The sequence below is a fragment of the Scylla paramamosain genome, chromosome 2, assembly GCF_035594125.1.
Source record: "Scylla paramamosain isolate STU-SP2022 chromosome 2, ASM3559412v1, whole genome shotgun sequence".
Classification (NCBI taxonomy): domain Eukaryota; kingdom Metazoa; phylum Arthropoda; class Malacostraca; order Decapoda; family Portunidae; genus Scylla; species Scylla paramamosain.
Genome location: NC_087152.1, coordinates 32,794,800 through 32,811,816, shown reverse-complemented (window position 1 = coordinate 32,811,816; position 17,017 = coordinate 32,794,800). Strand labels below are relative to the sequence as shown.

General features: G+C 35.9%; 1 protein-coding gene across 1 annotated transcript in view; it reads left to right on the top strand.

Moving 5' to 3' along the window:
• LOC135113771 (protein ELYS-like) overlaps positions 1–16,011 on the top strand; it is a 66,601-nt gene extending 50,590 nt beyond the window's left edge. Inside the window, 5 exon segments of the mRNA XM_064029357.1 lie at positions 688–882; positions 2,491–2,688; positions 6,282–6,599; positions 8,058–8,130; positions 14,311–16,011. Coding sequence (XP_063885427.1) covers positions 688–882; positions 2,491–2,688; positions 6,282–6,599; positions 8,058–8,130; positions 14,311–14,395 — 869 coding nt within the window. The 3' untranslated portion in view covers positions 14,396–16,011.
• The last annotated feature ends 1,006 nt before the right edge of the window (positions 16,012–17,017 follow it).

Below are 17,017 nucleotides of genomic sequence, written 5' to 3'. Positions count from 1 at the left end.
TTTGATGATTGTGTGGAGCTGCATCACTAGATAAGGTCTTTGTAGCACCACAAGCAGGGAACACATTTACTTTGCTTTTTAGTAAATTTACCTTGTAAGTGTTTGTTGAGGTTAAGAGTTCTGTCTGATATAGTGAGCTCACAGGATTTCTCACATTCTATTGCCTCTTTAATTTCTATTGTCATCTTCATTTTAGCCACATGTAACGTTATACCAGTATATGATTCTTGCACTTCAGATTGTTCTGGTAACCTAAAAGGACAAACTTATTGATGTTATAGAAACTCTTTAGGGTGAAAAATGTTTTATTGTTAAATAAACCAGGAGTAGTAAAAATTACTGACCAAATTAGAGAAGCAATGGATGTGACATATCAAACTCAAAGTCTTTAACAAGTAAAGAATGAACTAGAAAAGTAACAAGGTAGAGCAAAAAAGTCTAGCTAGATCCTGATAAGAGTAGAATTAACCTACTGGAGAAACAATGGGAGTGAAGGATCAAGCTAGAAACTGCAGAATCAGAATTAAAACTAGAGAAGAGAAAGGAAGTTATAACACTAGTTAGGAAAATAAAATTAAACCAGTAGCATTAGTGGAGCTCTGGATTAGGAATCAATCGAGCTATAGTTCAGAAAATTAAAGGATTTTATCAGTCACAACATTCCTTCTCCTTTCTCCATCTCCTCAGACTCTGAGAGTAGTGAAGGAGATGACAGGCCAACCAGGAGGAAGCAGCTGCAAGCCAAAGACGAAGATCATGAGAGCAAGCAGGCCTCAAAGAAGAGGAAAAGCCGTCGTGTGGTTCGTGCTTCAGCTGTCGGGTCTCTTCATTCAGACAAAAACCAGCGAAAGTCCAGATCTATGAAGCTTTACACACTTTCTGGTGAGCCTTGTGTGTGTGTGTGTTGTGTATCATATATATATATATATATATATATATATATATATATATATATATATATATATATATATATATATATATATATATATATATATATACAGTAAAATCCCTCTCATCCGGCATTCGAGTATCCGGCAGCTTCAAGTATCCGGCACATTTTTCCCCGAGCCTTAAGATCAATAAAAAATCAATGTGTACTCATAAAATTGATTAAAATTCCCGCGCGAGGCATACTTTGTCCCCTCGCCACCAGAGCACACTGCTTCTCACCACCCGCGGCCCACTGCACTGTGTTTACTCAGTGACTCAGTCCCACGTGTGCACTGTTTATCGCCTGATGCCTTCATCATGCCTAAAGTTGTAGAAAAGAGGAAGCGTGTTGTGCTTACACTTAAGCTGCTGATTAAGATTAGCTGATCTTTGTTATGGTAAGATGCGTGAGTGTAGGGTGGTGATTGTGGACATAATTTCACTTCTATTCAAGTATCCGGCAATATTCAAGTATCCGGCATGTCGGCGGTCCCGTTGATGCCGGATAAGAGGGATTTTACTGTATATATATATATATATATATATATATATATATATATATATATATATATATATATATATATATATATATATATATATATATATATATATATATATAAGAGGGGCACTGGTCAAGGGCAACAAAAACTGGAGTGCCAGTTATCAAAAAACAGAGGACAGGTGTCTTAAGAGCTCCCTCTTGAAAAGTTAAAGTCAGGAAAGAGGAAATACAGAAATAAGCAGGGAGTTCCAGAGTTTACCAGAAAAAAGGAATGAGTAACTGAGAATACTGGTTAATTCTTACATTAGAGAGGTGGACAGAATAGGGGTGAGAGAAAGTAGAAAGTCTTCTGCAGTGAAGCTGCAGGAGGAGTGGAGGCATGCAGTTAGCAAGACCAGAAGAGCAGTCATCATGAAAATAGTGGTAGAAAAAAGCAAGAGGTGCAGCATTGCATTAGTGAGAAAGGCTGAAGACAGTCAGTTTGAGGAGTTAATAAAACAAAATGCTTTTGATTCTACCCTGTCGCCTTGCAAGAGATAAGGTTACAGAGAGGATAGAAGCTGTAGGAGGATAGTTTGGAAATAAAAGCTTTGTGCCAGACTCTATGAAATGCTTTTGATATGTCTGAGGCAACAGCAAGTTTCACAAAAATCCCTAAAATGTGTGTGTGTGTGTGTGTGTGTGTGTGTGTGTGTGTGTGTGTGTGTGTGTGTGTGTGTGTGTGTGTGTGTGTCTTGAAGGGTTGGCTTAATATGGATATTGTAGAAATGGCTTCAAGTCATACATGTGTCCAGGTTTGGGGTATTTTAAATGTCAGTCAATGTACTACTACCCAGCTTTGTTGAAGTGGTCCAAGTGAAAGTTATTATTAGGTGTCTGGATAAATTAAAGGAAGGTAATACAGTTGGTTGGCAAATGATAGGTTTAGTCTCAATGAAAAATATTGGAAATCATTAATGCAAAGCATCTCAAGATCACTACCATTACTCTTTTTTCTTTTATTCCCAGATACTCAAAACACACACACTTAGCATTTTTGTCATTCGTTTACTTAACAGATGAGGCAGCCAACTTCATGGATTTGATGGAGGAAAGCCCTCATCATGTCAAAAGAAGCAGAAGGAAGGTAAAGTCAGGATCCCCATCTTCTCCAGTAATACTACTGGGAAATGATGATCAGGAAGCAGAGGTGGAAATGGAGAGTGGCTCAGGCAAGGTGAACCTGAAAGCTGGCCAGGATAAGGAGAAGAATAAAGGTCAGTCTGGTTATGTGTTATTGCCTATCTTGACCACCTCTGATTTGCTTGTATTGTTGGTGCCTTGTTCCTGAAACACTTCCAAGGTGGCTGTTAAAAGATGTCTTCATTTGTACCTTTTCCATTGACAATATGCCTGTATTTTTGCATTTCTCTCATTCATCATGTTATTTACCATCTTCATACCAGATTGATGTATGTAAAGGAGTAGCTAGAGTAGCTAAGGTAAAACACGTATACACACACACACACACACACACACATTGCTGAAGGCTAAATAATAATCATCTCAGCCCCTGGGTCATTGCAGTGCACTCAACTCATTTGTCCTACAGTTGTTTACATATGGGGTCTCCATGTTTCTGCAGCTGATTCCTTATATTGCATAAATCTCATGAAAATTAAAGGATTTCAAAATTGAAATTAAAGTATCAGTTCTAACCATGCATCTATATTTCATATAGTATTTCAGAATTAGGCTTCTTCCACAGAAAGCAAGACTGCTGGCATTCAGTTTTTTTATTTATTTGTTTTATTTTATTCTATTTTTTTAAAGAAGCATGGTAATGTTGTTGCTTGCTTATCATTTTAGTAAATGTTACTGTTTTAAAATACAATGTACAATGGCTGGATTTCTAAAAGTTAAAATGACATTCTTATTGTATGGAAATTGTATATTGATTTCATTATTTCTAATTATTTTTGTATCTGCTGCAGAATTAATATTGATTGTATCACTGATCTCGCTCTCTTATCTAAGACCAAACTGCACATCATCTTTGCTAATTTTGCCCCATATACACAAAAGCTTTCCAATAACTTCATTACCTACCTAACTATTTACATCCCTGTTCTAAGCATTACATTTTCTTCCATACACAGAAAAATTATGCTTATTAATCAACATATCTAATTTGTACATGGTAACATAAATCAAATCAGAAATTAATCTCAATCCTACGTGCCCAGCTGCTTTAAGCATTTCTGTAACTAACCCTTGCCTGATTTCATTTGATAAGCTCAACATTCACAAAGCGCCATACACCAGTTTGGTTCTGCTGTCAGTAGGCCTTCATTATCCTGTTCAGACCTGCACACTTATTCAAATTTGCTTCATACATTAACATCCTACTGTTTCACCCCCGATACTCATCCATACATTGCTTATTTCTGTCAGATCTCTGCTTATATGCTTCTCTTTCTCATTGCTTGTATTTATGCTTTCTGGGTTAAGGGAGCTGTGTTGCTTTGCTTGTGTACTATCTCAAAACTCTCAGTAACATGAAAGTAAAACTGCATGAAAAAAAAAAAAAGAATTAGGGTGACAAATGTGTTCTGCAACATCAAGCATATCATAGGGGAAAAAAACATATTTTCATGAAATGGTAATTTTTAATTAATTTTTTCTTAATATGAACCTAACACTTAATTTTATGAAGGATAGGTAGTAAGGTGATGAAGCATGTGGAGGAAAAGGATGTTTGCATTTGTACAAGTTTCTGTGACATGTTACTGGCATTTTACATTCATCTCCATCATCATATTAATGAAACTTCCCAATCTGTGTAAGATGAGGATAAGATACTTCCGTACTAAAGAAATAATGTGGCCATAGGAAAACTGTTGTCCAGTGAACTGGACAACACATTCATGCATCATTCAAGCAACACAAATTATGTCACACTGAGTACACTGAAGAGTATGAAAGTTGAATGAGTCAGTTAAGAATATAAGTTCCAGTGTAAATGGGTAGAAAGATGGAAGTGAGGAATGGTTGTTGCAAGTTGTCTTAAGAGGGAGAAGACATTTTTGGCAAGGCATTGTGGACAGCAGCAGATGAAAAATATAAGGGTAAAATTTAGAAAGTTTGAATTATTTTGATGTCACACATTGTGTGGAAGAGGGTCTTGAATGAAAAAATTGATGGGAGTACAGTATATCCCACCTAAGTCGGATTAATTGGGGTGAACACCAAACTGTGATATCTGGAAATTCAGGTTATGAGGGGAAAACTGAACGTTGCCTTAAAAGCCATCATGAAGACCACCAAACACAGCAGGAGTCAGGCAGGAACACCAGTTGTGCATGATGCAGCAGGACAAAGCCCGTACAGAGGGTGGGCATTTTCCAGTGCATACTATTGTAAACACTAGGTGGTTGTGCATTATATGCTTTATAGGGCAAAAAATTCATATTTTATATTTAAATTATGTATTTTTTTAAATATTAAATATGTATCCATCTTTTCTGATGCACATCTTGAACATTTTTTCTTAAGCACTGGCAGCATTGACTACATCACAGTGTCCTCCACACTCGCCTCTTTCAGCACCACCATGCACCTCACTGCAATGTCTTCTGTTCTTGTAATTGTGCTAAAACCAAAGTTCATCTTAGTCAGTCATTATTTTCTCTTATTCCTCATTTGATAAGATGTGATGCTGCACAGTAAAATAGCACATACATTAGAGACGTATCCGATGCCTATCTGAGTGTCCAACTTCCCCATATGTCTCAGAGAACAATCCAATATATCAGGGATCTATCCAACTGCATCAGTGTCCAACTTCCTCCATATAATTGACAGGGTTGGTTGACAGTTAAAGATATCTAACACATATTTAAGGGCACTTATCCGGTATCTGAGATATTTGGCTCCGACTCATCAAGGTTTAGTGTAATTAAAGGGAAGGTTTATGACTTTGGATGGTTTAGGGAAACAAAAAAAATAGAGTGGATCAGACATTTGACAGTAAAATTACAGGAAAGCTTTGCAGTTACACCGTTGTGTTAGTTTGTTCACAGTGATCAATGAAGGTGCATTATGATAATAGTGAAATGCGATGCTTTTTTTTTTTTTTTTTTTTTTTTTTTTTTTTTTTCTCTCTCTCTCTCTCTCTCTCTCTCTCTCTAAGTTGAAACTATCTTAACTCTGATCATCATAACTTAGAAAAGTGGTTCATGTAGTTGCAAATCCATATTATTTCAGACAACAGATTTATGAATATTTGTGCAGTTCTGGATTTCATGATCAGCAAATTAGCATTCAACAAAGGTCAGCAGTATTTCCATTGGTTCTTCACTAATGGTGTCATTCTTTTACAACAGCACCACCAATACATCATAATAGTAAAGATTTGAGTATATCCTCCAATTCTGGATGATCCTTTTGACATCTCTTTTAGAAATGGTATTTCAGTGGGCCTCTGTTTTTTGCTCCTTTGGCCAATGCCTCATATATATATATATATATATATATATATATATATATATATATATATATATATATATATATATATATATATATATATATATATATATATATATAATGTGAAGATGGTAAATCAGAGTATGTGAAAGAGCTCTAGAGAGGGGGGAAGGGGATTAAAGCATGTAAAAAGTGAATATTGGGACAGAAACAAATGGAGATGCTTCTGTCATGGCTATCACTTGGGAGTTGTTTCCAGGAACAGGGCATCAGATACAGATTGTATTTTTTTTTCTGTCTCCCTTTTTTTTAAAGCTTGTGCTTGACAGTAGATATTTGTACTCAGTTTATTTTATTTTGTACAGCTTAACTTTCCTTTCTCCAGAAGAAAGTAATATGCTCACCACTACCACAAGGGCTCTCTCATCAAAACGGAGGCCATCCAGTGACACCACCACACACCTAGTATTAGACTCAGGGGAAGAAAGGCAGTTAGTTGGGGAGGAACTATCAGGGACAAAACCAGAGGAAAAGAAATTGCTTAAAGGAATGGGAGATGAAAAAGTTATCCAGGAAATACTAGAGAGCAAAACAGAAATGGAGTCTGATGTCAAGGACAGCTTGAAGGAGACTGCTACAACTGTTCCACCTCAATTCAAGTTTGCCAAGCCAAAAGCAGTCAGCAGCAAGAGGGAAAATCGGGGTAAGTCTTAAGGAAAACACCAAATAGACAGGAAAGTTTTTTTTTTTTTTTTTTTTTATAATGGAAGCTCAAAGGAAATTCCTAAACACATCATACCTTAAACACACACCTTTCATGTTTCAACTTTGTTTCACTAGAGTGAAACAAACATTTCTGCTGTGGGAAGTCTTACTTAAATCTGATTTGTAGTTAGATATAAAAAAAAAAATTTTGTTTTGCAAACTTGTGTTCTGCTATCTAGTTTGAGGCTAGTGTAGTATATTAGTGAACTATGAGACTGGCATCACTTGTACAGTTATCTGTTGCAGCTATACATATGCCTAATATGTACTTAAGGATCCATATTGTTCTCATTTGTATTCCCAAAATGTTAAAAAATCACTATGCATTTCTTTCAGTATACATTCATAACCCAGATTTGTTTTAAGGTTTAGGGGCAAAACAGATCATCAGCAGATAACTATATTGGAGGACATGATGAATTTGTGTCAACTTGTGTATCCAGGATAGTAAATGAAATTTATTTGGAAGAGGAGGATACTTCACCAGTGCATGATGCAAGCCAGCTAACATACTATACTTACTTCAGGGTGACACAATGTGTTGTGGTATATGGTGTGGTAATTGTCAAGTGTTGCCAGTACTCATTCTCATTTATCTAGTTTTCTATCCTCCTATATAGTGCATTTAGATACTTTTTGGTGTTTGCTGTGTAATTTTTCTTTTTGCCCTTTGAAACTGTCCTGCATCTTGTTTCATATAAGTAATTTTCCACCATCAGTGTATGCTTTGATCAGGAATATTGTAATTGAGAATATATGATGTTGGAGGCATATATGGTAGCTTCTAGCTGAATCAGAGTTAAGTTATACCAGATTAAAATTAGATTCACTGGTGTGATAGATACATCACTGCTACACAAGGTAATGCTTGTTAGTTCTATGAACAGAGGGAATAATGCAAACACTTTAGGATAGTTTTTGCCATTGTATTTTTTGTTGATGGCAGTGCTTTTATCAGAAAATCAAGATCCATAAAAGAAAGTTGTTTGGAGTGAAATACCATTCATTAAGATGAAAGTTAAATACATGAAATAGATTTTTGAATGAAGAATGAGAAATTGAAACCTTGGAGTGGAAAGTATATAGTGGATGGGAAGCTTTAGTCTACCATCAACTCCCTTGAGAAAGCCCTTAGAATATTCAGGTTAAGATAATATTATTTTGAGCTATTTAGCTAGATTCTAAAATATTTTACAAGATTTATTATTTTTTATAATTTATTTGTATTTTATTCTATTTATTCATTTTTGTTACCTATTTCTTTTTTATTTTTATTTTTTATTTATTTTTCATTTTTTTATTTATTTTTTTATTTTATTTTATTTATTTATTTATTTTTTTTTCTTCTTCAAAAGTAGACATTGCATTTCCCAATAACAATAGATAAATGTTTCAGCACTGGAAAACCTGACAAATGAGGCCATCAAGTTCCTTTTTTCTTCTCCCCTTGCTGCAGGAAGGACTGCAAAGTGAGTAGATGAAATGGTTTGGGTGATCACTTGTCCCTTGTAAACTTGCAGTATGAAAATACTTTTCACATCCAATTAAATTGGTGGGTCTTATATTAAGATAGTTCACCACAACTGATATTTCTGATAGTGAGAGAAGCAGTGTAAAGGATTAGAAAGTCATTGAGGATGAAGTGAAATTTTATATCTAGTTAGTATCTGTGTACTTAATGCTGTGGTGTTTTCCCACACTAGCATATCAGAACACTGTGAGGGTTCTAGGCAAGAAATTTTAAAGTGACATTTGTGACTTAAGGTGAATTTGTTGGTCTTGTATACCATGACAGTACAACCATGACCTGCTTCATTTAACTGTAATGGAAACAGTTGGTATGGTTTATTCCTCTTGAGTTCAAAGTAATTGTGTGGTAGTTCTTCTGGCTATTAGCCAACCAACTGGCCTACAAAAGAACAGCTTGAAAACATGCCGTGACAATTGTGATTGTAGAAAGCCCAGATGACAAAGAATTTTGCCATGGCAATATTATCAGCAACTGGATAGGGCTAGGCTGGATAGGGTCATGGCTTAGCGACAGGCAACAAAGAATTGTAATAAACGGCTTGAAATCTGAGTGGGGTCATGTAATTAGTGGTGTGCCACAGGGATCAGTATTAGGGCCATTGTTATTTCTAATATATATCAGTGACTTGGATAGTGGAATTAGCAGTGATGTTAGTAAATTTGCAAATGACACAAAGATAGGTCGATTAGTTAGGTCAGAATTGGATGCCATTGCCTTGCAGGCAGATTTAAATAGAATGAATGAATGGACGGATAGATGGCAAATGCAATTTAATATCAATAAATGCAAAGTACTTAGTGTAGGTAGAAGAAACCCACACAGTAGGTACACATTAAACAACCAAACTCTGGTAGGTACAGGGTACGAGAAAGATTTAGGAGTTATAGTTAGCTCTGAACTCCGTCTAGGGAAACAATGCATAGAGGCCAGGAACAGGGCAAATAGGGTATTAGGATTCATTTTTAGGAGTGTTAAAAGTAGAAGGCCGGAAGTAATATTAAAGTTATACTTGGCAGCACTAGACTACGCTGTGCAGTTCTGGTCCCCACATTACAGGAAAGATATAGGTCTATTAGAATCAGTACAGAGGAGAATGACTAAAAGGATACAGGGGATGAGGAGTATTCCTTACAAGGCGAGATTGAACTTGTTAAATTTACATTCTTTAGAGAGATGTAGGTTAAGAGGGGACCTGATAGGAGTCTTTAAGTGGTATAAGGGTTATAACAAGGGAGATGTAAGCAAAATTCTTAGGATCAGCAACCAGGGTAGAACAAGAAATAATGTGTTCAAGCTTGAAAAATTTAAGTTTAGGAAGGAGATAGGAAAAAATTGGTTCTCAAATAGAGTGGTAGATGAGTGGAACAGACTCAGTAATCATGTTGTTAGTGCTAGGACACTAGAGAGCCTTAAGAGATTAGATAGATTTATGGATGGGGATAATAGATAGAAATAGATAGGTATATTTCATACAGGGACTGCCACGTGTAAGCCTGGTCGCTTCTTGCAGCTTCCCTTATTTCTTATGTTCTTATGGTGCTTCATGGCTTGTTGAGATATTATGCTAGGATCAGAGACTGATTTTCAAACCAATCTTAAGTAGGTTGTTGATGTATTATTCCAAGGGTGCCATTGTCTACAACAAGCAATCAGAGGTGCCTAGACAACTTGGGGATCCATGTTAAGACACCATGAGGATACACACCGCAAAGCCTAGTGTTTAGTACAGCCGAGAAGGGCTAGGTATCAGTCCTGGGGAAAAGAATATAATCATTTACTAAGTGGTATGTCCATCCATAATTTACTGTGTGTGTGTGTGTGTATTTTTTATTTTTTTTTTATTATTTTTTTTTTTTAGGAGGGACACTGGCCAAAGGCAACAAAAATCCAAGTAAAAAAAAAAAACCATGGAGATGCCAGTCTCAGAACAGGGTCCAAAGTGGTAGTCAAAAATTGAAGGGTAAGTGTCTTGAAACCTCCCTCTTGAAGGAATTCAAGTCATAGGAAGGTGGAAATACAGAAGCAGGCAAGGAGTTTCAGAGTTTACCAGAGAAAGGAATGAATGATTGAGAATACTGGTTAACTCTTGCATTAGAGAGGTGGACAGAATAGGGGTGAGAGAAAGAAGAGTGTTGTGCAGCTAGGCCACGGGAGGAGGGGAGGCATGCAGTTAGCAAGATCAGAAGAGCAGTTAGCATGAAAATAGTGTTAGAAAATAGCAAGAGATGCAACATTACAGAGAGGCGCCACAACACATAATGACATTTTCAAGGTTATCTACTGTATACGCTGGCATACAAGTCGATCTGGCACATAAGTTGACCTTAAAATCCTGAGGTGTAATTTAGGTTTAGGCCTATAAGTGCCAGATAAGATGACTGCAAAAAATAAGGCAGCACTATATCCCCAGTCCTATTGTATTAAAAGAAAAAAACTATGGTATCTCATGAATATACAGCAGCTTAACAAATATTTACATTAATTCAAAAGCTGGCAACTAGGTGTTGGTGATGCTGGCAGGATTTCTACTGCTGTTATGTAGTATGTGTAAACCATAATGATATTGTACAGTAATCCCTGTGGTAGGAAATAAAAATGCTGGACTGCAGGAATTACAGTAAGTGGTGTATAGTGAGTGTTAACCAGAAGCAGTGCATAAAATTTTTGTAAGCATTTACAAAAAGTTTGAGATGAAAAAGAACACATTTTGCAATTTCTACCCAGTTTAAAGGCTGAAGGTGGCTGTAGAACAAGTAAAGATATCCCAGAGTGATTAGTAATTAAGGAAATAAGTACCAAACAGCAGTCAAAGGGTTAAACCTCATCAACTGGTTTGAATGGCAGGTTTGCCAGGCTGTACATTTTTACTTCACTGTTTGAGTAAAATCATCAATATTATTATAATCTTTATGTTATATATACTTAGCAAATCAAATGTGAGTTTCATTTAGTAATAATTGTGGTGGGCTGTGAGAGTCATGGTAGGTGATGAGCAACAAGTGTTAGGCAGGCAGTTTCATTTGTTTGCCCCTCAATGACAAAGATTCACACTTTATATTCTTTGTACAAGTCAACCCCTGGTTTCAGAGAGATATTTTTAGGCCTCATATGTTGAATTATATTCTGGGATATATGGCACATATTTTGTGTATGTGCATTGTGTTGGGTGAAGCCTCAAAGTAGGGAAAACAAATGTCAAATTTATTAATTTCATATGATAACATTTAATAAAAAAAATTATTCTTAGCTGTGAAAGCAAGCCTACTTTACTTCATGGTAAAAAGCAACAGGTGACACAACAGCAGAGATGTGAACATGACAAGTGGTCAGCAAAAACAGGGAAGAGTTGTGGTTATACAGGAGTGTAAAACAGCAAATCCAAGAAATGTTACTCATTGAAAAATTACTACAAATATATACAGCATATCTGTAGATAGTAAACCTAATTTTTTATGTTATGTATTGTATATGTTTCTCCATGTACAGTTCACATAACTGAATGTATAGATTATTTTATGTGGATAAACTATCTGTTTACTAAAACACAAGTCATGCTGGATTGCCTGCGACTGTGAGAGAGGGAGAGAAAGGCTGTGGTAACAATATGCGGCACGCACAACAGCACTGATGCATTGTGAAGATGCACACAAATAAGTGAGAGATGTCTCACTATGGCCAGTGTCACATTATGTGGTGATGCTGTCTGCAGCCAAAGATTATATCAAAGATTATGGTGCCACCACACTGTGAAAACATAATATGCCACATCTGCAGCACAGCACTGCAGCACCACACCAGAGTGTGTGGATGTCCAGATAATTGTCTTTCATTTATTATCCAGACATGGTTATGTCAGATATTAATGAGTCCTATTATTGAATGTTAGGATATTGGAGGGATGACTGTATGCACACAAACCCAGCTGGCAGAGATTAATTAAATCATGCTTACAGTATATTGGGAATAACTAATGCCCAGTGGTTAAGCTTAAACATCTCAGTGCCCTAGAAACAAAGCCAGCAATTTCAGTACTTCAGCCAGTCATGTCTTGAATCTAGAATATCTCTATTGCTCTAGTAGGCCTTAGACATGTCCTGACAGCCAAAGGATTATGTCCAGTATGAACTAGCCACCCAATGCATGTTTTAAAGTGTCCAGCTGATTCTAAAAAGCATTTTAAAGCTATACTTCTTCATCTCTATAACTTTTTTGAAAAAAGTAATGTAGTTTAGAAAAAAATAATGTAGCATTGTTGAGTCAGTTGCTAGACACTTACCATTTGGTACAATGTAGACTATTGAGAGAGAATACAAAAATGAAAGGAGCTCACTACCATCATGATGAAAGTGGTGAAAAATAAATGTTAGTTTCACTACACTGAGAGAAAGAAGTATTAATAGATGGTGAGAGCTTGGACAAGCAAAGAGAGACTGTTTTGATAGAACATAAGAAATAAGGGAAGCTACAAGAAGCCATCAGTCCCTGTATGAAATATACCTACCTATTTCCACCTATCATTCCATCCATAAATCCATCTAATCTTCTCTTAAAGCTCCCTAATTTCTTACCACTAACAACTTGATTACTGAGTCCATTCCATTCATCTACCACTCTATTTGAGAACCAATTTCTTCCTATCTCTTTCTCTTTCTGAAACCTAAATTTTCAAGCTTGAACCCATTATTTCTTGTTCTGTCCTGGTTTTTGATCCTAAGAATTTTGCTTATGTCCTCCTTGTTATAACCCTTATACCACTAAAAGACTTCTATCAGACTTCTATCCCCCTTAACCTATGTCTCTCTGAAGAATTTAAATTTAACAGCTTCAGTCTCACCTCACAAGGAATACTCCTCATCCCCTGTATCCTTTTAGTTATTCTCCTTTGTCCTATATCCTTCCTGTAATGTGGGGACCAAAACTGCACAGCATAGTCTAGATGAGGTCTGACCAGTGCCAAATATAACTTTAATATTACTTTGGGCCTTCTACCTTTGACACTCCTAAAAATTAATTCTAATACCCTATTTGCCCTGTTTCTGGCCTCTATGCATTGCTTTCTTGGATGGAGTTCAGAGTTAACTATAACTCTTAAATCTTTTTCATAGCCTGAACCTACCAGAGTTTCATTGTTTATTGTGTACCTACTGTGTGGGTTTCCTCTACCTACACTAAGTGCTTTGCATTTGTTGATATTAAACTGCATTTGCCATCTGTCCATCCATTCATTCATCCTATCTAAATTCTGACCTACTTAATCTACCTATCTTAGTGTCATCTGCAAATTTACTAACATCACTACTAATTCCACTATCCAAGTCATTAATATTTATTAAAAACAACAATGGCCCTAATACTGATCCCTGTGGCATCCCACTAATTACCTTACCCCACTTGGATTTAGAGCCATTTATTACAATTCTGTTGCCTACTGCTTAGCCATGACCTTATCCAGCCTAACACCTTCCCATCTATCCTATGTGCCCTAACCTTTCTCTGGAGCCTCTGATGTGGTAGGGAGAGGTGGAGGCTCTTCTGGTCTGGCTGTCTCCTTGTAGGATGTTTCTGGAGGAAGTCGGGGATGAGACTGTAAATTGAAAGATGGAAAGTACAGAAGTATTTACCATAATCTAAATTTCTGTAGCTCAGTGATTACAAGCTTTACAAAGTAGCTTATATATGAGTATGTAAAGACAGTAAGTAAGCCCTTGAAATAATTAATTCACAGGGGAAGGGCCAGATTATATTTGAAAGTTCACTTTCTCCATCAGAAAATTCAGGTTGTTGCATAAAGGTGAATTTTTCAGCAATATATATTCAAACACCCCAGGATGGTGGGACCATTGAAGGATACACATGAGCCATGCCCAGTAACAACTTCCTTGCATTCTCATATCACTCAGATTTTTAGTGACTGTCTGCCACTTATTGTAATTTAATGTTTATTAAGTGTGAGGCTTGTGTTGTTTGATTGGCCAAAAAGGTTCACCATATTCAGTGTTTGCTGTATCAATGCTTTAATGTCTTTTTATTTCTCTTTCAGATTCAAAACATTACATTTAGTCCATCTTATGTATGTTGCATTGTCTAACAATTTTCTTGCTGTTGCAATTTTCTACAGACAAACAAAGGGAGAGGAAGGCTCCAGCTCCAGTGAATCAGAGGCAGGAACTAGCCACAAAAGAACTTCACACAGCAGTAAATAAGAAAGCAGGCTAAGGATGTAAAGAATATGATTCGTTATTATGACATGAGAAATTTGAAAGCAGCAGCATTGGGATGGTAATTGTCTTACAGCAAGTACTTACTGTCTCCTGTTAGGTCCATCTCATCTTGCTGGTTACAAAAGATGCAACAAACCATCGTTTGTTTTTGTAACTACGCTGGTTGTTACTATAGAAAGTTCTCTTTTTCACAGTCTGTAGGGATATATGATGTACAAAATCAACAAAAACAACAACCTGTCTCTCTGGTCAGTATGTTACTTAGGTAACTGGGAACTTGAGTATGATGTCCAAGCAGTTTACGGCTATGATTGAAAATGACAAAAATTTTGTAAATGCAATTTTATGCCCATAATAGTGTGCAAAGCTATCTTCATAAAAAGGACAAGGAGGATATCATCAGTGTTGATTGACAGGAGTTAACAATGTGCTGCATTTCTTGTTTTTATATTTGGAAATAATGCAGCTGAGGGCATTGTTAGTGTATATAGGATAACTCATTGTACAATAATGTATTTATATAATTAATATGAAGGATATATTTTTTTCCAGAGTAAAACCTGCCCTGCTAATATTTCATGTAGCCAGATAAGTTGAAAATTGATGTGTCAGTCGTCATATCTAGCAATAGTTACAGTGAGTATTGAGACAGAGCAAGGCTGCTTCTGTCCCTGTGGGTGCCAACAAAGGCAGGAATACAAAATGTTCAATTTCATTATTGGTGAGGGCAAGTGTTGCCACAATTTTAAATGAACAAGGCTGTGATAAGTTATGTTCCCCCTTTAGACTTTAGTGGCTTCTTTCAAGATTTTTTTTTTTTTTTTTTTTTTTTTTTTTTTTTTTAGCATATTAATGTCTACTGCTTATTCCACAAATGCACACTTTATATTTTTTATATATTTTTTTTATTTCATATATTTTTATTTTTTTTATTTATTTAATTTGTTTATTATTATTCATTTATTTATTTATTTTTTATTTTTTTTACAAATGAATTGGTGGACTGTTTTGATATTTTGTTTGCTTCCTGGTGTAGTCTTGATGGTGACACTTCATGCTGTATAGTCTGGGGCAGCCTTCTAACTTCATATTTTTTCGGGAGGAAACAGTCCACTGTGATTGAGTGTTGCCTCAAACTAAGCTGTATTCCAGGAACTCCTCAGCAGGTGCTCAATTAACTCATATGCTGCTTTCTTCCTTGTTTATATGCTAATGTTAATTTTTATTTTTTTAATGGTGATGCAAAATTTTATGCTGGTTTTTGTTGAATTCTCATTTTATAAATACTGGTATTGTAAAAGAAAATGCAAAAATATTGCCATGAAGTGAGCTTATTAGGTTGTTAATGGCAGCAATCATCATTATGATAGGAAAAATTGACCAAATGCTGCCTGTAAATTTGCATTTGCAAGGTTTTAATTTTCATATTAAGGCATTGTTTCCTTCACTTAAAATGCATGAACAGATATCTTTGTTATTGTGGGGTACAGTGGCCATTAAATGATTGTTACATGATAGGTAATGCTGCTGGTTTCTGTTTTAACTTTTTGAACATGTAATGTTCCTTAACTTGTATGAAAAATAAAATGTGATCTTCATATGTTCTTTAATGCCCATCTGCCATAGAAATCTGGAAAGGAGGAGAATCAAAACATTTGAGATTGTTTTTCATAGATGTTCAGTGTTACTAAGGTATTGTTTTTCATAGATGTTCAGTGTTACTAAGGTATAAACTCTAAGGCCCGATTTTTTTTAAACGTTAGTAAATCCCAACACCAAGCCCCGTGTCATATCTCCTCTTACTGACTTTGCAAATGCATTTTTTTAAACTCAGGGAAGGAGACACAATGTGGTATTAGGAGAACCCAACACTAACACCACTCTTTGCACAGTTTGGCAGCCCTGAAAAGTCTCATGTGCCTGCCAGAGCAATCAGCAGATACCAGTGCTTTACAGTTTTCCTGACTAAACAGTCTACACTGAAAAGTGCATTTGCATATATATATATATATATATATATATATATATATATATATATATATATATATATATATATATATATATATATATATATATATATATATATATATATATTGAGGTGATTAACTATAGTTAACTAGTTAAGTTACCCCTGTATCAGGCCTGTGTTTTTGTATTTTGTTATTACGTGTGTAATAACCATGCACATGACACCTTATAATGGTAGTGGTTATCCATAATGTTATATTGATTATTTAGCATATATTATTCTGGCATGTGTAATATGTAAAGGGGATAATTTAAGCAGGTTGAATTTAGGTCTGTAGTTAACCCCGCCACATCACACCACTTGTCATGTCAGCCTGCTGCTCGGCTACTGGATTCAGCTGTGTCCTGGAAGTGGGGAGTGGCAAGGTGTTGGCCTCTTGTGGATGACTGCCAAACATAAGTATTGTTCTAGTTTATATATTGTAACAAGCTCACCTTTTGTGCTAGAATGTTATTTATTGTTCCATGTGATGTGATTTTCGATGTGAATTGGGTTATGGTGGAAAAGATGGAAGGGAGATAGCCTGTGGGTGGTGCTAACACCATATGGAAGCTTATTGATGGTTTCTACTTGTA